A 21,767-nucleotide genomic window follows, 5' to 3' on the forward strand; every position below is an offset into this window, starting at 1 on the left:
AGCCGAGTAGCTCTAGTGCTATCAACGAAAGATATTGACCCCGGTAACACTCGCCTTCCTACACGGCGTGTGTGATGCAAAGAGAAACGGAACAAGAGAGGGAGGGAGAGAGAATGAGAGAGAGAGAGGCTTTACACGATCCCGTGGACAGAGGCCGGCATGCAGAGACTTTTTAAGGCGCGTTTTGCCTCCTTGGGTTCGTAAGTTCGGGGCGTTTCGGTTACAAGTTTGTGATTTTCTCTACCTAGGATAGAGTTGACGATTTTCCACCATTGCACCCCCTAAAAAGGTTGGTTTCGATTGAAAGAAAGATTTTGTGAAAAAATAAGGGTTCTACGTTAAGTGGAAGATCGCGCTCGATTTTTTTTTTTTTTATTTTTATTTTTTTTTTTTTGAGAATTAAATAATGAAAGATGAATTGCTAGAAATATTGAGTCACTGGTTAATAGTCATTCTAATCAGCGACACTTTTTCAAAAAAGAAGATCTCGAACGATTCGTCTTTCGTTGTTTTATTCTGATATGTTTGAAATTTCGATATATATATCGCCCATTCGCAATGTTGACCTTTCCAAGTTTTTAACCCCACCCCAAAGTTCATTTCTTTCCTGAAATTTATATTCAAGCCAAAGATCATGATCCATAACACAACGATGTATCATCATCTTATTCTCCTAAATTCAAAGTTCACATTAAATTATAAGTATAGATACATAATGAGATTTATATTTATATAATTAATAATGAAAAAGTCGTCAGATACGCTTCTCAAACATCGACTGGAGACTTAATGATAATTATTACAAGTGTGAATCTTCTTTGTCACGTAAATTGACATTATGATTGATGTAAGCAATGAAAACAAACAAACAAACAAACAAAAGAAAAGAAAACAATTTTTTTTTCTTTACTCACCATACTTCATAAATTAAAAAACAAAAATGTATAAAAGTAAAAAATCAACCGACAGCGACCTTCCATATAACAAAGAACCCTGATCTTTTCACAGAACCTTTCTTTCAACCGAAAAGTTAAACTTTTTAAGGGTTAGAATATCGCAGCTACTTTTTTCTGATTGTGAAACACCCTAATGTACATAAAATATTTTTACAACCTTGAGCAAGCGACTAAGTAGAGTAAAAATCGTAGATTACCTTCTGTTTTTCCTCACTTTTTTCTAGATTTTTTCCAAAAGTTAAAAGTTTGATAGTTGAAATTATAAAACTAAATGACATAACGAAGATTGAAGCGTGTAAATCGCTTATCGTTAAAAATTGAGTCACCTCGCTCACGCGTGTAACAATCGATTATACCAATGCATATATGTATACGTAATGGACGAACGTATAAACCCGTTGTGAATTAAACCGCGTTGCACCTGCGCCAAGTGTATAATAAAACGCCTCCTCCAAGAACATCGTGCAGGTTGCACCTACCTTGTGTATTACACACACACACACACACACACACACACGTATATATATATTAGAGCGGACAAAAAAAAAAAAAGAAGGATTAATTTTTTTTCAATAGTCAGCGTAAAAATATCGTTCAAGATGACGAAAAAAAAAATTCCGTAAAAGTTTGAGCTCTTAATTTTTCGTAAATCTACCGGTTCAAGAGTTGATTAAAATATGAATACAAATTTTGTACAATAGTTTAGATTAAAAACTTATTATAAATCTTGTTAAGTAATCGGAAATTTCCAGAAAAATTTCAATGTTTCAGTAAAGAAGATAAAATGAACTTCGTAAGAAATATTATATCTTTTGTTTTTCATTTTTCAACCTTTATATTTCGTAATGAAAATGAAAATGAATTAATAATAATCGTAATATTTGTCACATAAACTAATTTTTAACCTTAAATAATTTTTGAATCAGAGTAGATTAACGAAAAAATCACATAACACCATTTTGTAGATTGTTCGATTTCCTACAAAAAAAATATGTATTGCTCTTTACTACGTCGCCAATCTGTTGTTAAGTAATAATATTCCAAAATTAAGATAAAAGATAAAATAAAAAAAAAGAAAAAGAAATTCCTGTGTTACTTAAACGCGAAATAAAAAACCGCAAATAAGCATCTCTTAATTATGAATATTAAGGGCTCAAACTTTTACACAGAATTTTTTTTTCTCGTCATCTTAAACGATATTTTCAAAGTAACTGACAAATTAAAAATGGTCATTTGTTTTTTTTTTTTATTTTTTTTTTTTTTTGACCCACCGAAATATATATATAACTAGGTGAACTCGATCCTCTCTCGCGTAGCCTTACAGCACACACAGTGTAACCGGTATTTAAACAGATTTGGACCATACGTACAACGTACAACATACACGAGAATGTATGTGTGTGCGCCTAGGTGTAAGGTTTTTTTCCTTAAAAGCTGTAACGCGTCTGATTCTAAACGCGTAGTAGAGAGCGATGTTCATTGACGAAGGTTGCGACCGATTTGACCGAAAACGGCAAGATTTATTGATCGCAGTATAGCCACGATTTTATCCTTTCGTTACACGATTCGCGTGTATACGACTGTCTTATATACGTATCGCGTACGAAGAGAAGAAAAAAAAAAGCGATTTTACCGAAAGCTGGCGGTGTTTTTGGTAAAAAAACAAAAAAAAATAAATAAATAAATAAATAAATAAACAAAAATAAAAACACCAATGTCGACTATATTTTTTATTTACTACAAATGTAGAAGACTTTTTACCCTGCATAAAGTGGTTTTCATGGATTTGAGATAGAGTTGTGAATTTCACGAAGTATATTTTACCAAAAAACCTTCACGTGTCCTTTCTTTTTCTCCATTTTCAAGCAAAATCTGCTCTTTTTTTTCTATTCGCGATCTACAATTATTCCGCGTACAACGTAAAACGCAGAATAATATAAATATAGGTGAATATGAATATTTTGATATTACTCACCCTCGGGTCTTAACCTATCGGCAATAAGGCAGTAGGGAGGTGGCGGCGACTCTGAAATGAAATAAAGCACAATAAGAATAGGAATTAATCTATCGCTGAAAGAGAAATGAGAAAAATAATATCAACATTTTTATACAACCAGAAATAAGAAAAATTTACATTTAAAAATACCGTGAGATAGATAAAACTGTTAAATATATATATATATATATATGTATATAATGTAAATGCAGCTCTATATATCCCCGAACGGCAGCGAAATCTGCGGACTCGAATAAAATATGTTATTCGCAGAAATCCGCCGCTGCCTGATGGGTGCAATTATGCGGTTTGTAAAAAAGAGAGAGACGTAAAAAGAGAGAGAGAGAGAGAGAGAGAGAGGCGTTGCAGTCTAACCAGAATAATGATAATTGTGTGACATTGGGCGTATAATTATATTTACAAAACTAGACAAAAAGAAGAGATTATAAATAAATAATAATTGATAATTATTAGAACGAAAAATGACTTTATTTTTTTCCACATACCATTCATTCTTGGAAATAAAAATGAAAGGACTTGTAGAGTAATAAATCGACGTGTAATAATCAACCAGAAAAGCAATATACAATTCCTGTCACGAATGCTGTTGCTGCTGCTGCTGCTGCTGCTGAACGCGTTATTATTTATTATGACAAACGTGAAATAGGAACGCAATATCCGTTATATATGGAATAACTTTTGCTTCCAAAATAGGAAGTTTTCTATTATTAGATCGTTCGCTAGCTGGCTGACCGAATAGCGTATACTTAAAACGTCGGTAGGTATGTAGAATTTTTTGTCCTTTTAAGATATATCAAGTTTTATAATAACTATACGGGGACGATTGCAACAGCAGCAGCAGCCGAAGTATTTTCACATGTAACATAAGCTGTTGGGCTGCTGCAAGATGCAGTCTTGCTCAATTGTTTAAATAATTTATAACTCGAATTGTTACGACCATATCCAAGTCGTTACCGCAGATTAATTAACGATCTTTTAATTACTACACAGACACGCACGCGTTCAATAATATCGATTATACTTTGCAAGATTCGCAAACGTGGACGACGTTTTTCAAATAAAAAATTAAGAGTTCAATTTGATCCTTACGATTCTATAAAAGCATAGGAACGACGCGTGAGCTCATATATATATATATATATAATCGAAAGGCTCGTTCAAAAACACCTGCGACATGACATCGGCAACAGTAGCAACAGCAGCAGCAGCAGCACCACCACCAAATCCACCGATTATAAACCCGGCGTAATTAGGAAGCAGTGAGATAACCATCTAATTAGAGAGATAAGTACCGCGGCTTATTGATGACAAACGATCCGCGTTATATATATATATATATATATATATATACATAAAATAACAATACTAGAATTTGTACAAACCCCCGTGTCCATGTGTACATAAGTATAATATCCAATTTTATATACCAAATAATGTATCACACGAGTTTGATTTTATAGTAACGTTACTGTAACGACGCATGTTTGCTAAATAAAAAAAAAAATAAATAAAAAAACAACATCTGTCCCTCACCTTCTTTATTGTACAGGATGATTGTCATAAAATTAATTACAACCAAGAAGTAACGATAGAAGAAAAAAAAAAAAAAGAAACAAAGAATCGTAAACAAACGACATTTAGAAGAATCATTCTAAAGTTCCAAAATTCTGGAGAAACTACTTTACCTAACACGTTGTTGTTTCGTGTATAAGTACGTTAAATGTTACGAATAATTTCAATTTCAATTTCTTATAATTCACATCCCGACATTGCGTTATACAGGGTGTCCAATTATTTGTGAAAACCTAATTCAAGAGAGGTGAGAGAATACCAGGTTTTCCAGACAAGAATCATTATTTGTCCAGTTTGTTGTCGCGTACATAATAAATGAAAAACACAATAGTCATACGAACAAGAATATTTTATGTTTGACTAGAGCACAGCTGATCGTGAGGCGAATTTATAAGAATTCTCTATCACGTACAATTTTTGATAAGTTACCTCTCACCAAATGGTGAGATAAATTTTTACAAACCTCGTACATACCTATATATAATTCCAGATACGACATGAAATTCCCTAAGATAACCAGGTTGTTTTTTCTTTCTTTCTTTTTTTTTTTTTTTTTTTTTTTTTTTTGGTTTACAGGGGACATAAAATTCCCTCAAAAATTCCCTGATTCCATAATTTCCACGAATACTGGACACCCTGGACTCATACCTACCATCGGTGACAAAGTACGAAGGAACGAAAGATCGAAATGACGGTGGAATGACTATCGCCGCGAGAGACACACGCAAGAAGATAGACAGACAGACAGAGAAAGAGAGAGAGAGAGAGAGAGAGAGAGAGAGTAGAGCAGAGTCTGTCTCCCGACAGGACAGAAGGTAGAAACAAGCAGGAACGTTCGTCGAGGCGGTTCGGTCAGCGTCAGCGTCAGCAGCAACAGCAACAGCAACAGCAGCAGCAGCAGCAGCAGCAACTCGGCTCATGCTGCGGCTGGCCTCGACAATTAGCTGGCGCCAGCAATGACACGCAGCGGCGCCGTCAAGAACCCCCCACCCCGCACTCGCCGTCGGCGCCGATCCCCCTGCAACCCCCTCGCCGACAACCTGACTCGCCGCCGAATACACGATTTATTTTTAGATTCATTTCCTTCTGCCTGTCCCTGCCCCCCTTCCTGACTTTGATTGTGTGCAGCGGCTATTGGTAAGTGCCGCGGCCACCGCCACCTCCCCCTCCCCCTCCCCTTCCCCCGCCCGCCGTCTTCATCCCTCTCAGACATTTCTCACTCGTGTGCAACAAACAGCGGTAAAAACATACGAATGTAATGTACTATTCGACGATTTTTACATCGTTTTTTTAAACCATATTCCGTATAGATATATGTGTATCTATGGATACGGGATTTGTAACGATGGTGTTTGTGGAAATGATATATTTTGACGGAGATGGTCAGGATTGAATAGTTGATTTATTTCAACGTTTCAGCCGGGCCCGACCGGCCATCTTGAGGAAAAAATAGTGGCAACCATTAGACTAGATGGAAACTTTGCGCCGTTAACGAAACGTTGAAATAAATTAAGTATTCAATCCTGACCTTCTCCGACAAAATAAATCATTTCTAGGTACAGTATCTATATGTACATTATAGGATGGTCCTTATAGGATCATTTTTTAATTTATATGCTCCCAAGGAGCTGAGATGTTTTGAAGTGGATAAAAAAGAATTCCCTGAAAATTTGAACTGTCTATATGAACTCTAAGATAGTTCGGTTTGTGATCGAAGTATCTTATGAGGAAATCACACGGGAAAAACTTTTTTTTATGTTCTTTGAAATTTTATTTTAAATCGTTGACGAATGTACCGAAAATAATGGAAAATATATATTTTCATAGAGAATTGAACGCTCGACAAAAAGCTCAGACGCATAAAATTCGTCGATGAAAGTATTCATGTGTTAATTATTATTAACGTTCAAAGTTTAATTTCAATATAAAACTATCGTTCTCTGTCAAGTATAGCTACGAAATAAAAAAACTGTATAATAAAATATATTGGTTTGTCGAAGTTTTATTATTTTCGAAGAGCAAAATCAAGTTTTTCCCATTTTATTTCATATATTCATGGTTTTTTTTTTTTTTTATCAATTTCAAAGGGTTTAAGCCCCCGTGGGAGGACGAAAATTAAAAAACAACTCTATTAAGGACCATCCTAAAATACACGTACATAAATCGTGTGTACAAAAACAGTAAATTCTCTTACAATAACGACGATCTTTCACTTTCACGTACGAAGTAGATACTGCGGTTCAATTTTTATTTTCATATACATTTTTCTTTTCCGCGGCTTTACAATGCGAGGTTTCTTACGGCATCGTTTATCCGTAACGTGCGCTACCTATATACATATCCTACCGTTGTACCGTATCGCAATTCGCAATTCGCAATTCGCGATTCGCAGGCGCCAGGCGCCGAGTAGAATGTAATATACGAGACGGTAACGTTGCCACACAAAGAGAACCGAGGCTATACAGATAGCGATATATGGCGGCGGGCAGAATGTGTGATCAACGTTATCTGAAAATCGGTCGCCACGGCGCGGCGCGACGCTTTTGAATCTCGAATAGTTGTTCGTAAGAAAGATTTCATCAATGCAGAATCGTATATTTATAATTGATGGAATATGATTAAAATTAAACACTGAATTGAATAATTTTTTCCTCAAATTCCACTACTTTTTCACCCTTTCTTTTTTTCTTTTCTTCTCTTTTTACTTGTGGATTTTCTACGACCTAATATAATCGTAAATCGACAAATTGTGTAACGAAAAATTATCTTTTTTTTCTTTTCTTCACTTTTTCATATATCTGTCTGTCATTATCGAGAAACGTAAAAACACATCGTTATCGTACTCTACATTTGATTATACACTTGCAATGTGGATGTGAAAATATTTGAACAGTATATTATGCATATTAAGGTACACGCGAAAATTAGCGGGAAGACGTTAATAAGAGAACCTATCATCATCGTCACAAAGACGTCGTATCAAATTCACAATCAGCTGCTGCTGCTGCTGCTGTTGTTGTTGTTGCGGTTCTGCAACGACGTCCGGCTGATCATTAGCAACAATCACCGCGCATTAAAGGAGGAAGAAATTATTCGAGTTTGGTTAAAGATAATACGAAGAATCGGGGATTTACAGCCGAACTCGTGGAGGATGAATCGGTTAATCATAACAAGCAGATCTAAATCTATAGTATCATTAATGTAAAGCAATATTGAAGAACTGGAATGATTGTTTTGAAAATTTCAAACGGTTTTGAAAGAGTTTAATTTCCAAAACCTGAATACACTTCGCTTGTTAATAATAAATTATTCAATTTTAGACGAGCCTACAGTTTCAAAATAATGATTTTTTTTTTTCTAAAAAATGAATCACTTTACGTTAACGTAACGAACTTCATTCTCTTCAATCACAACGTCGAGTAGCTGTTTCATAAATTGAGACAATTTCTAAAGTAAAAAAGAAACGAAAAACGCCACTGGCAATCAATCGATCAATCAATCGCACAACATTGCAAAAATGATAAATCTACCCATGCATACATACATATCGATATAACATAAACTCACCGGGTTTGCAGAGCCGACTCCAATGATAGGGATTGCAGCAAACGTACACGGGATCCTGGTCGGATTGGCATACCGGAAGTCTCTTAAGTTCATCACTGTCGGCGAGGTCGGGCCACCGCCAAATTTGGCAGCAGAGAAGGTGGGGTTCGACGGCGTTGTTGCGACCCGTCGACGCCGGCGTCGCACCGGCGGAATTTCGCGAACGGTAAGACGTCTGTCGATCGCCTCGGCCGAACCTGCTGCACGTGCTATTCGTCGTCGTCGACGTTGGATCGGCGACGAGAGGGGACGGGAGGTTCCTCTCCTCCATGGGCATCGCGTTCTCGTCGTTATCGTCCGATCGGCGTTCCCCTCGGGTCTGTCGCTGCTGCAGCAGTCTTTGACTGTGTTGACTGTGTTGATTATGATGATAATGATAACGAGCCGAGTATCGCTGCGTCTGTTGCACCGCGTTCTTCTCCTCCCTGCAGCACATCGTCGTACGATAATCGTTCGTCGGGTTTTCGACGGTCCTTCGTTCTCCGTCGGCTCGTCGTCGCCTCGGTACGAGAACACAGCCGCTTAGATCAGCCCCGTAGCTTTCTACAGCGGCCAAAAGTATTTCCAGCTGATTTTCCTTCAAACTTTTCAGCAGATCCTTGCACCTATTTATACGGCCGTTGTACTCGTTTGACGTATCGTCGACGCTGGCTGACGCCGCATTGCTGTAACGCTGCTGATCCTGATGCTGATGATGATTATGACGACGATTATCCTCGCTACCGGTGGTGAAACAACAACAATAACAACAGCAACAACAATTTGTCGTCGTCGTCGTCGTTTTTCCCGCGCTAGCTACGCCCAATGTCGTCGATGGACCGATGGCACTGTTGCTGCCGTTGCTGCCGCCGCCGTTGCCTGAGGTTGGATGCTTCGATGATGATTCGCTCGTCGAACCAATCGAGTACGGTATAATGTGATGATTATTCTCTTGAGTTTCACACTCGGTTTCATGCTCCCCACGGACTTTTGCCTTAAGGAGACGTTTAGTGAGCAGAGTCCGTTTGCTCCAGAACATGAACATGAAACAGGATTTCCCGGTTGTGCATTTGGGGGCCAGTACTTTTAACCGCGTTTCTCAAACAGTTGTGCTTTTCTCGATTTCACGTTTTTTTTTTTTTTTTTTTTTTTTTTTTTTTTTTTTTTTTTTTTTATTACACACACACACTCGCGCACACGCACGCACTGTGTTTTGTTTGTTCTTTTTTTTCTTTCTTGTTTCTTATTATATATTTGATTTATTTCCTCCCTTCTCGAATTCTCTCAATTAAAATTTTTATTTTTTATCACAATTCCTTTTTCAATTCCACGGATCACACTGGATTATCACCGTTGAATCAAATCAATCCGTCTCACTGTTCGTTAAAGGTTCGTGCTTATGTACACAATATCCTGAGCGAAAACACGCGGCGTGGTGTACAATAACGACAACGTTCGTTCGCGAAAAAAAAATGCAAATGCGAGAGAGCGGAAGATTATGTATATATATATATATATATATATATGTGTGTGTGTGTATATAAATATATATACAGTACGGAATAGTGACGATAACGAGAGATGGGAGGAAAAATAAAATGATTATCAATTAACAATAATAATAGTATATAATACGTAGAAAGAGAGAGAGAGAGAGAGAGTGAGCGAGAAAGAGAGAGACAGAAAGAGAGAGAGAGAGAGAGAGATCAAAAACTTCTCCTTTCTCTCAAAAATATTCACACCCAACACTCCGCACTAGGTGTGAATGTGTGTAAATATGGATGGATGTAATACGCCGTGGGGTGGGTGATACTTGTTTCCTTGATCTTTTTCCTTAAGCCTGTATCTCACAAGCGGGCTTCGTTCGCATGGGGGATAAGAAGAACGAAGATTGGTTTTCGAACCGATGGTAACGGTAGGCTGCAATAGTAAGAAGTATCAGCAGCAACTTCGGATCAACGTCAACTCGAAGAAGAATAGAAAGAAGAGAGGGGCTGCTGCTCGCGGCGTCGCGGACGACGCGTGTATGTCGTCGTCGGTGCTTCTTCTTCTTCTTCTTCTTATTCTTCTTATTCTTTTGCTTCTCCTCCTCCTCCTCCTCCTCCTCCTCTTCGCCCTCTCCTCCCGTCACCGTCTCTGTCTCTTGGCCGACTTGTTGTGTCGGCGCGGCGCCGCCGTCGGCGTTGATACCGAGTGAAAGAGCGGAGCACACCACCTCCACCACCTCCACCACCTCCACCACCTCCTCCACCACCACCGCGGCTAACAGCAGCGGGGTGATGATTTTACGTCTACGTTTTTTAACGAGAACAACGAGAATCACGACGCGTCTTTGGAGACGCCACCTTCTTCTCTTTTCTCTACGATCATCGACAAAACTCGACGAGTAAGACGACGATCTCGATCTCCTATCGATATCCTCCCGATTTTTTTCTACCCTCTCAGTCCAGCTCGGTGACGACGACTTTACACGCGGCAACGGATCACCGGATCTCACAATCGACGACCAGGATGCTTTTGATAAGGCTGAAAATTGCACGACGTCCACGAGGACGGTTCTGTTGCTTCTGCTGCTGCTGACGATGATGATGACGATGACGATGCTCCTGGTATTGGCCACAACCGCTGTGGCCCCACATAACAACACTTTGATTACGATTCCGTTACGGACACCACTATTTATTAATACCTTGTTATCACCAATTAACATTTTACACTTCTCATCACTTATTCTTGTTCACTCGTTTATTATTATTATTATTATTATTATTATTATTCCCTCTTGGATTTTTTTTTTTGTTTTTTTATCCCGTATATACCAACACGCTGTACCGGCAGTGGTGGTAGGTATGTGTTGTACGTCACAGAGACGCACGATTACGTGTACCTGGTCGGTTATTTTAAACAGGTTTGTTGATCACACGGTCTCTTAGCTTCTCCGCACACTCTCGTCGTTGTTGTCACACCATCGTCATGGTTTAACACACGTTGAATAATTTCTATATAATAAGAAATGAAAAAAAAAGAAAGAAGATTTTAACTTATCAATGACTATTGTCCTTGTATTGTTATTGTAATTGTTATCAATATAATTATCATCTCATTTTTAATGATAGAAATAGCGGGGGAAAGAGAGCGAGAGCCTGATGGATATGAGACGCATGTAAACGTATGTATGTATGCATGTATATATATTACAAAAATACACAAAAACGTTATTTTTATTAACTATTTATACGTTCAATCAAAGTGTGGATTTCGTGTGCGTGTAAAGTATATCTCCAACAAAGTACACGCGTGTGTAAAACGTGAGTAAAATTAACGTACAATTCCTCCCGCACCGATCGCGTCGTATGTTTTCGGAACAACGAAACACAAACGCGAGCTAATCGATCGATCGACGCGCCGAAAAGTTGTCGAACTTGTTGATCGTCGTCAAGTCGTTCGTCGGCGGAACGCGCTTGCAAGTTTGATACGTAGGCGAAAGCACGCACGCACACATTCACAAACAAACACAGACGCACGCACAACGCGCAATAACAATTGCTTACTAATATTCGTCGACAGGTATTTAAACTCTGTTATTTTATCCGATTGTTATATTTATATACCTTTGCAGTAACTTATGCTCCTTTCGCGTGTCTTGCTTTTTCACTATTAGTCAGGGGACGCCCGATTCGTTGAGTTCCCTTTCGTTCTACGTACGAACGTACGCGTGTATTCTCGTACTGAGAGTCGGCTCAAGCTCTCAGCTTAGCCTCGGCTCTTATACTCTTTGCTCTCTATACACACGCGAACACCCCGGCGGCACGACACTACGGACGAGGATTTACTGACAATGAGAGAGAGGCAGCCAGCAGACCGCGGTTCTTCGCCTCCTCCTCCTCCTCCTACTATTTATCTCGATCTTTTGCCTCCTCCTCCTCTTCCTCCTTTTTTTCCTCCTCCTCCTCCTCTTCTTCTTCTTCTTCTTCTTCTTCTTCTTCTTCTTCTTCTTCTGCTTCTTCTGCTTCGTCGTCGTCGTCGCACGAGGCCTCCGTCATGAACACATACTTCACTCCTTCTCGGTGAGCAACTCCTTCTCGGTGAGCAACTCCTCCTCGTCTGCACCAGGAGCCTTAACGCGACGCACCACCGACCACGGCATACTAAACGCACAGGGCAGATTGTTAAACATGGCCGCGGCTCCCGCGCTTCCCATTCTCTACGCCAGGGGCGCCACCGGCGCGCAGGTAGCTAACTCTACCGTCTCGCCCTACGTTCCGCGGATCACCGACCGATCCGAACGGCCTCGACCGTTTCCACGCCTTCCACGATTTCCGTGATCCAGTTTCAACGATTTTTCGCACACAAGCGATCCACCCCGATCCTCAATGTCAATAGATGGAAGTCGGCGCACCGATGATCCTTCTTATTCTCTCCTAAGCCCACTCCTTCCGCTTATTTATTCTTACGATCAGCTGGAACGGTTAAAAACGCTCGCAGCTCGCGGAACGGCGGCGGCGTTACACGCCGACTTTGAGGTGGACTCGCCCGTCTACGGGGGCGGCCGCAGGCTAGACAGACGCCAGCGTCTCTTTACGAAGCGCCAGCGCCTGTCCCACCGGGGGTCAACATTCCAAGACGAATTTTCAGCCGCGATATACGGGCGTGCGGGCGTGCGACGGTGTTGGTTCTGGTGCTGGTGCGTAGACCACATCAAAGGAACACCCACCCACGACTCGTTTTAAATGACAAAGCGCTCCCGCCGGCCTCTCGAATAAAAACACAATTTATTCTATCGTTGCTCGGCGTACGCACGTATATACACGCCGACGTTCCACGAGTATATATCCCGTCTATCAACATGCCACTGTACGCCACGCACCTATACGCATATTTATTCACCTATGTACGCACTAGATTGCTATGACTGATATAAATATTACACCCGACACCTACTGTACTGTGTGCGTCTGGTGATTGCAGGCAAATTTCTTGCGCCATGTCGGGGGCAGACGTACGTGCGTGTATAAATGTATGATGCATACTTGTGACGGTTGCGCTTGTACAAGCTTCTTCTGTGTATACACGCGCCGTCACCTGTAGCTCGTCGAGAGATTCTGCCACGGATTAATCGACCTCTTTTTAGTGGATCCAGGATGAAGAATGTCTCACGCCGTGCTCACTCTCTTGTGGGACGTGTGCGGTGTGCAATTTCGCGTGGAACTTTGAGACTGAAAATTTTCATGTTACAGGCAAGATTCGTCAAAGGGGAAACGAGCTGCCGTTAGCAAAATATATTCGTATTTATCATTAGTATTTTCATTAACGATATCTATACCACGTAACCTACACAATATCCATATCGCAGAATATTCTCGCCAGTAATTTATTCGCGTACCTCTGTGCACGTATGTACGTTCTATACGTACAGATTCAATAATAACAATAATAATAATAACAATACCACCAATATGCAAGAACCTCGTTTGTCGAGGAGCAATATTTACAAGGAGTAAATTATTATATCAGAGAAGATAGTGTTGTATCATTAGGTATATCAACTCTCTCGCGGTTTTTTTTCACCGTGGCTTCTTTCAAACAAACAGTTCATCATTCTCTCGTTTACGTATAACGTAATAACAGTTTATCCAGCCCGTATAGTTTTCTCTCGCTTTCTCTCTCTCTCTCTTTCTCTGTCTTTCTCTCTGTTTTTAAAATTCTGTTTCGCGGAATTTCTACTCACGCACAGTCACATTTAACAACAAGATGATACGCAAATTCCTGTTTCCAGATACATCGTATCTTCGAATGCGAGCATAAAGAAAGAGAAGTATGATTACTCTTGTGAAACTAATTAGTCGTACTGAAATTCAATATGTAACCGAAAGATATACATATAGAGTAAAATAAGAAGACCGAAAGCGTTTGGACGACGTTAATTCTCTTGTACTTACACATTGATAAACGACAATGAGAGAAGGAATTTTTTCGGTTGAAATTTAAATAAGGCTTGGATTTATTTTTTTCGGAATAAACAAATTCGACAGTAATCAGTGAGATAACGTGGCACACGTATCACCGACACTACAATATACAGACATAAAAATTTTCGGGAATAAACGCGATACGTACACTCACTGCAAATAGGCACATAGGTATGTACCTAACGTATCTATACGGAATGCAAAAGCGTCGTCTTACGGGTGATGAAAAATCGGCGTGGATTAATGGGAATTCCAGTGACCGGACGGCTCGGCGTCGGGCAAGATACATGTACTTTGCGCATTTATTATACCTACTCGTATATGTAATGCGTGTATACGAGCGAGGCATAATCGCGGTGCAACGCGTGTAACGTGTTACACACACGCGCACACCACCTTCAACGTAAACGTGAAGTAGATATCGGTTTATCCATCGGGTACACACAGAGACGCGGCCAGCATCCGCCTTTTTCCGCAAGTTCTCTCGCCACGGAGGCACGCCGCGGATACCCAACGCGGCGGTTCTATTTTCGAAGACATAACGAAAATTGCTCGCATTCTTCGTACTTTCATTGAACGGGGCGACGCGGCGCCACGCTAAAGATACACCGACCGGCGGTTCCCCGGGAGTAGGGAGAAGGGGCGGGGGGGGGGGGGGGGGGGGGCAAGGAAGAGGAGAAGGAGGTAAAGGGAAGGGAAGCCGTCTGCGGCGAGGAGTCGGAGGTTACGCCGGGCGCCGGATTTAGGCATAATTCGCGCTTTTCCACCTAGGCGCAGGTGAGCTGAGAGCAGCCGGCGCTGCAGCTTGTGCCTGATGCTTGTGTGCAGCGCAGCCGGTTGGAGCAGCTCAAAGCTCGTCCTCGAGCCGGTTCGACTCGCAACGATGCGATGGCAGGCAGGCAACAGGGACAGGTGCGGCCTGCGGTAACTTCCTGTGCGATATCGTCGTCGTCGTCGTCGTCGTCGTCGGTCGGCCGGCGGTCGGTCGCTCTTGGCGCCAGCCAATTCAGCGCTGCAGGCGCCAGCGCCTCCCCCCTCCGTCTTCGCTTCTCCGCTTCGCCGTCGCCGTCGCCCGTCGCCCGTCGTCTCACGGTCTTTTAACTTCGACGGGCGGCGGCGGCGGCGGCGGAGGCGGCGGTAACGGCGGGGGACGAACCGCTCTTTCCTTCAACCGTACAGATACACGCGTATAACCGAATTCTATTCTATTATTCCGGACCGAAGGATAGGATACGAGGCTCGACCGCACCTTCGGCGAAATACCCTCGCGCAGACGACGCCCACGAAACCATCCCCATTATGACCAATGTCTACCGTACAGGCTTGTACTTATAAACTCGCCGAATCACAGGGACGAACAATTTTCTGTAATTTTAACCTTCAATTTGTGTACGTGTGTATGTACCTGAGTGTTCGAAAAAATTATTATGCTCCAAGTTGAAAAGTCTTAAGTTAAGATTGAAAAAATGTGATCCTCAAGGTTCCAATGCTCTATCTCACTGTTAAAGGGTATCGGTAAATTTTTTTATTTTTTATGTCTAGGGTATATTTTTTTTTCGATGCCACGTTGAATATTCCGTCATAAAAAAACTGAAAATATTTGAATAAAAAGTATTTTCAATCTCAGATTTAGTTGTCTATACTGTTTGACGATTTTTTTCAATCGTTATAAAATTCCGAAAAAATCAAAGTCTGAAAAGAAATAAAATTTGGTTATAAGAAGAAAAAAAGAAAAAAATATCGATACCCCTTAATATTCAAGATAGAGCCTTGAAACTTTGAGGATCTTTTTTTCTCAAGGTTGATCCAAGATTTTTTTGAGTGACTGATCCAACATGTATATAATAATATATGCATGAAGATGCATTTTTATCCCTATCGTTGCGTACATCGTGTCTTGTTGATACGTTTCGCACTGCAGGCAGGCTATATATTTGCAAGAGATACATCGGAATAAAATCGTTGTGGTTGAGGAAAATAATGACTTAATAAATGCTTGTCATTTTTTATGGCCTCGGTTATATTCTTTTTACGCAAATCATTCTTCTTGTTTGTCTTTTTCTTTTTTTCTTTTTTTTTTACCCTATTCGTATTGTACACGTGCTCCACTTGTCTTTGTCATTTTTAACGAGACGCTTTAGCGGGAACTCCGCAATAAGAAGAAGTCGGTTGTATTTAATCCGCCTTTATATGCCTTATACATCGTTCTACGTACGCGGTACACACGTACGTACTGCCCAAGGGAAAAATTGTGTACGTATTGTGTCTGTACGTGTGTATACGTATATGTACGCAGCGTGTAATACGCGGCTTAAATTGGAATTATGCACCAATTGACCCACTTACATCTCGCCCGGTGGTCGGTTACAACTCAAAGAATTATATATTGCTGCGTCATAATGGGATTCGGCGATGTCGGTTTCTTTTTTCCCCGCTTCTCTCAGATTATACGCGAAACTTTGCGCGTATTATTTTTCACGCTCGTCATTCTTCTTATATATTTTTAATATAATATTCTTATACTCACAGTATCGCAGAATTATAATTATACGTATACGTTATTCATTCAAATGGAGTTCCATCATTATTTATCGAAAAAATTATTGTAAATCGATACGTGTTCCAAATATCTTCCAAATATCTTGATTTTTTTGTTTTTCAAATGCATTTCATTTGTGTATAAAATACCCTGCATATTGCCCCTTAGATATATATATAAAAAGACGTATATTCAACTAGTTGCAACGTATAGGGCACGAGACAATCGTAAGGCGCCGATCATAGACGTCGTCTATTTATACAACGCGCAGCCGCGACGTGACTGAGATTTTCGGCGCGAATTACCCGCCGCGTCGCGCGTGTAATTCTTTATACAGCTTATAAGCGTTGTGTGAAAATAATGTTGAGATAAATAGTCTAGGTGGAAAAGAAAACGGACGCACAAGATATGTGAGAATAAAATACGAGTTGTAAATCAATCAATCCCGATGGAGAAAAAACAAGCCGCTCGTGCATCTTCAAAATATCTTTAAGGAATTGACGAAAAACAATGTAATGAGAATTAAATATGAAACTATGTATAACGTGTAAATAATAAAATGAATTGAAATGAATATGAATGTAAACAATTTAACCAACCGTATATTACACTGCGATTATTTCATCCAAGTTTTCTAATTTTGTAGGTGAATAATACATGGTGTGAATCAGGTGTAACATGTGAATATTTGATTTAAAAAAATAAGTATAAACTAATGCAGGTATAGTCGTGTAATGTGCGTACGATATAGGACATTATAAACAATGATCAGGATCATTGTAAAATTCACTTGGAATTTTGTATGCCTGGGCTTTTGGGATCGCTCATTACGAATCTGAACTCGAAATGAAAAAATTAAAAATTGCTCATCATACATGAGGAACAAAAAAAAACAAAAACAATAAGAAGAAAATTTTTTTCATGTGTATTAAGTTTGTCTCTAAAATTGGCATTCGGATTTTCACAGTAAATTAGCAGAAAATACTTTTCGCCGAAGAAAAGTACAAACTTCAACCATTTTCTTTTCATCTACTATTTTCCAAGTAAATAAATAAACAAATCTTATATGTATTCTTTTTTTTAGTCTTAGTAATATTTCAGGGACCATGTGGAACCAAAAAACTGGGCAGTTGTTACCAAAAAAGTAGTTTAAGGTGGGACACTGAGCGTTATGTATGTTAATAATATGTATATATATATATATATATATATATATATATATATATATATATATATATATATACATAATACTTTATCATATCTTTGGAAACTTGAGGTGTTTCGTCGTGGTCTCAGCCTGCGTTAAGGTAAGCGTACCATTTACTGACTCTGTCCCAATCGTTGACCTTTTTCGGTTGCATCCGTTTAATCCTTAGTCCTAAATTAACCAAAAAATAACTTTGTAGTGTCGAAGCCTCTAAGCAATTAGTCTCAGTCATCGAGAACTTGACAATTTGTGCCGTAAATTGTGAATTTAGGAAAATAAAAAAAAAAAAAAAATAAAAAAAAGTAAAAATTAAAAAAGGGTCCATAATTGGGTCTCTAAGTGCGACGTCAACGAGCGCTACACTCACCCTACCTGTGAAATACCTCGTCCGACAGAGACGTACGCGAGCTTTTGCGTGTACTGGCCGCGTGGGCGAGTGCGCCCCTATTTGTAAGGGTGGCTGGTGCCACGATTCGCGACAACCGGCGCGCCGGATTCTAGCCGGCGACACGGATCTTGACGCCATTTATTGTATATCTCCGTGGCGTTAGCGGGGCACACACGGATCCGGGTGTAGAAAAGTGTGGAGAGACGCGCACACTTGCCTGCTTGCTTGTACGGGCGCAAAGAGAAATCGCGGGGGATGTTCGGGGTGCATTCATGTCGGTGAAGCGCGGCCGCGTGTCCCGTCGAATAGAAGAGATCGAGGCTGTTTGGCAGACATTCCGAGTCGCGGAAATCGCCGAGGAGTTCGGCCCGCGGAAATCCTCCCTCCCTCCCTCCCTCCCGCACCGCAAACACGCGAATCCGATCTCTGCACACAACTTCACGCGACTTCCTCCTCAACCTCTCGACCGTCTCCGGCCAGTCGGACAAATATTTTTAACAACTTGCAGCGGAGGATGCGGAAGTAGCTTCGTAAATTTTCATCCCCGTCTTTAATCGGGACTTTAAAACGCGAACGGAGCTTTCTTTTTTGATATTCTATGCAATATCCTGGTCGTAAGCTTTCCGTCTTCACGCGGAGGGAAAGGATTACTTATTTCATGGCGTACCTACATATTATACTTACTTAATTTAGCAAAATACTTTTTTTTGTCTGACAAAACTTAGTTGAATCACAGTAAACATTTTGTTAGACCGATAAATCTTGAATTGAGACAAATAAATATTTACTTCGCTTCCCGTGACCACATATTTAGTTGATTCAATTACTTTTTTCCCCTCGGTGTACGCAAACATTCGTGTTTTTGATAGTATGAAGGAAAGTTTCGGAAAGTAGTTAATAAGCTAGGAGAACCGTCGCTTCTTTCTTGACGACACAGAAATAAGGCGGTGGTTTTTTTTTCTTGGGAAAATCTAACTCGGTGTTAACACTGTTTCGTTTATACCACACGGGTATTAGGGTGTCCGTTATTTACCAAGTTGATTATTTTTCTTGCGGCGCTCCGCAAATTTTTAGTTTATAGCCTAAAACAAAATATCAGAGTAATATAAGTCCTTAATATATTCATGTTAAACCTTGCCCCAAAGACGATACATTTTCCATTTAAATAAAAGAAAAAAAAAAGGTTTTTTCTTCCTATAAGAGTAAAAGGAAGGGAAAGATGAAGAAATTAATATTACACCATTGCACCTGGGGTAATTTAATAACGTTATAGAAAGCGTCGCGGTTTCCTTTTGTCGAATGAAAAAATCGTTCGTTCGTTCGTACGTGATATACGAGGAATAAAATATATGGGGGTGAAAAGGCGAGGAAAGGAAAGAGAGGATTGACAAGAGAAAAAATAGAATTCTGTTTGCCGGCAATAAAGTTAATTCAACCGGCGTTATACACGCAGGGTGACTTGAGCTGACGTAGCATCACAGAGATCGTTATATACCTATCTCTTTTATGTATATACATATATATGCTATTTTTCTAGGGGTTCCACAATTATTATTATTACCGTTGCAAAAATCCCCCGACAATTCCAATCTATAGCCTCCCTTTATACTACATTTATCGCTGCAGCATGCATCTAATATATAGATATATATATATATATATATATTAGACTGTATAAAAAAAATTGACTATTTTTTTTTTAATGGTATACTGAAAATATTGTTCAAGATGACGAAAAAAGAATACCATGAAAATTTCAGATTTTAATATTGATATTTAGAGGTGCCTCATCGCGATTTTCTACTTTCCATAAGAATAACATGGCAAAAATGGTTCTTGCTCCTTGCGATTTTTATAACTAGATAACGACGCGTCGTACAGAAAATTCATAAACATGTTTTTGTAGGAAATTGAACGTTCTACAAAAAAGGTCTCTTGTCATTTTACGATAAATCTACTCCTTCAAAAGTTATTTGAGGTCAAACATCAGCAAAGGACTCTGAAATTTTTATGGTATTTCTTTTTCGTCATGTTGAACAATATTTTCAGTATACCATTGAAAAAAAAAAAAAATAGTCAATTTTTTTGATACAGTCTAATATATATACAAGGTGCGAATGTGCACAATAATGAAGTTAAAGAGAAATCGGATAAAAAATTATCTGATTCAATTTAATTAATATAGACCGTGCTGTATTTTACAGCTTAGATTGTACAGTGGCGCCACTATTAAAACCTAGTTAATGCTTACCTACTACGTTTATAATTCCTATTTTATTTTTATATTTTCTCTATCTGTGTTGATTTTTATGCCTATTTTTTCTTCCCACTTTAATTTACAGAGCGGCGGTTTCTTAATCTTTATAGACAGCTTCGCAACGAACTCGACGAGGATTAGGCAGGGATCTAAGACCACCGAGATACCGCGCCGCGGTTTGTTTCACAAGCTTGAAAGCCGATTTTTAATATACCTCAACCTTTTAACAAACCAAGTTAGAAAACCCGGGATTTTCCATTTCTTCGGCTACATTTTTATCGTTATATTATATACGTGTTTCAAAGTTTCTTTCATTCCGCATTAGAAAAAAAAATCATTCAGCTTCAGTCTTTCGATATGCACATTGAAAATCAATCCACAGTTTCATCGTGCATTAAAAATATGACATTGTTTTCCTGAATATTATGATTAGATGTTCCGATGCGGTGAAACAATGAGCATAAATGTTGTCATCGAGTCTTTGGAAAACGGATTCACTTACGCAGGTCAATTGATAGTGTCCTTTTAAACAATATTTCAGATACCAGTGCACACCTTCATGTACATACATAGACTCGTAGTCCCAGAAATCGGAATTTGGCGGGGAGGTTGATTCCGTTGAAAGGGCGCCGTTGCCCGGGGTGCAGGTTCTTCGCGTGCCAATTACACGGATTTTCATAATAACTTGCAGGAAAAAGAAGAAGAAGAACAAGAAAAAGAAGAAAAAGAAAAAGAAGAAGAAGAAGAAGGAGGAGGAGGAGGAGGAGAAGCGTTTGATGCCTCGCACCCGCGTCGTCGACGAGGGAGGATGGGACGAGCATAGTGGGTACATTACAGTCATAGATATAGAGCGGAAGGGGAGGATCGGGGTGGTTGTCTAAGTCCTCTATCTTGTTGTTTATCAAGCACCCCTCGGCGGGTAACAAGCATCAAAACAGTTGGCGCCGATCCTCGGATCCCCTGCACAAGTCCTGAGTCCGCTCGTCGCGCCACCGAGCCAAGGGAAGCCAAGCCAAGCCAAGCCAAGCCGCGACGCGACGCGACGCCCGGCGTCGAGGGAGGCTCCCGGCTCCGGCGGGGCGACGATGCCAGCAGAAGAAGTATCCTTGCATTGGGTCGTCGTCGCTTTCGTTGGCGTCGAACCGAGCGCCGGTGGAGTCGGCGGCGCCCGGCTGCCTCCGTCCCTCCACGTCCGTCGGCGTCCGTCGGCGTCCGTCGCCGCGACGACGGGACCTTGCAGCCGACGCCATGCCCGCGTTATCATATTATTCGCCACC

General features: G+C 40.2%; 1 protein-coding gene across 2 annotated transcripts in view; it reads right to left on the reverse strand.

Moving 5' to 3' along the window:
- Window positions 1-11,180, reverse strand: part of LOC124404322 (mothers against decapentaplegic homolog 6) — a 35,651-nt gene extending 24,471 nt beyond the window's left edge. The window contains exons 1-3 of one of the 2 annotated variants that reach the window (XM_046878373.1): window positions 10,695-11,180; window positions 8,113-8,830; window positions 2,932-2,982 (exon numbers count right to left, since the gene is read on the reverse strand). In XM_046878373.1, coding sequence (XP_046734329.1) covers window positions 2,932-2,982; window positions 8,113-8,830; window positions 10,695-10,769 — 844 coding nt within the window. In that variant the 5' untranslated portion in view covers window positions 10,770-11,180. Of the gene's footprint in view, window positions 1-2,931; window positions 2,983-8,112; window positions 9,263-10,694 lie in introns of those variants that run through there. The other variant, XM_046878365.1, reaches the window with a different exon arrangement.
- Between the last annotated feature and the right edge of the window lie 10,587 nt (window positions 11,181-21,767).

Source organism: Diprion similis, chromosome 1 (assembly GCF_021155765.1).
Source record: "Diprion similis isolate iyDipSimi1 chromosome 1, iyDipSimi1.1, whole genome shotgun sequence".
NCBI lineage: Eukaryota > Metazoa > Arthropoda > Insecta > Hymenoptera > Diprionidae > Diprion > Diprion similis.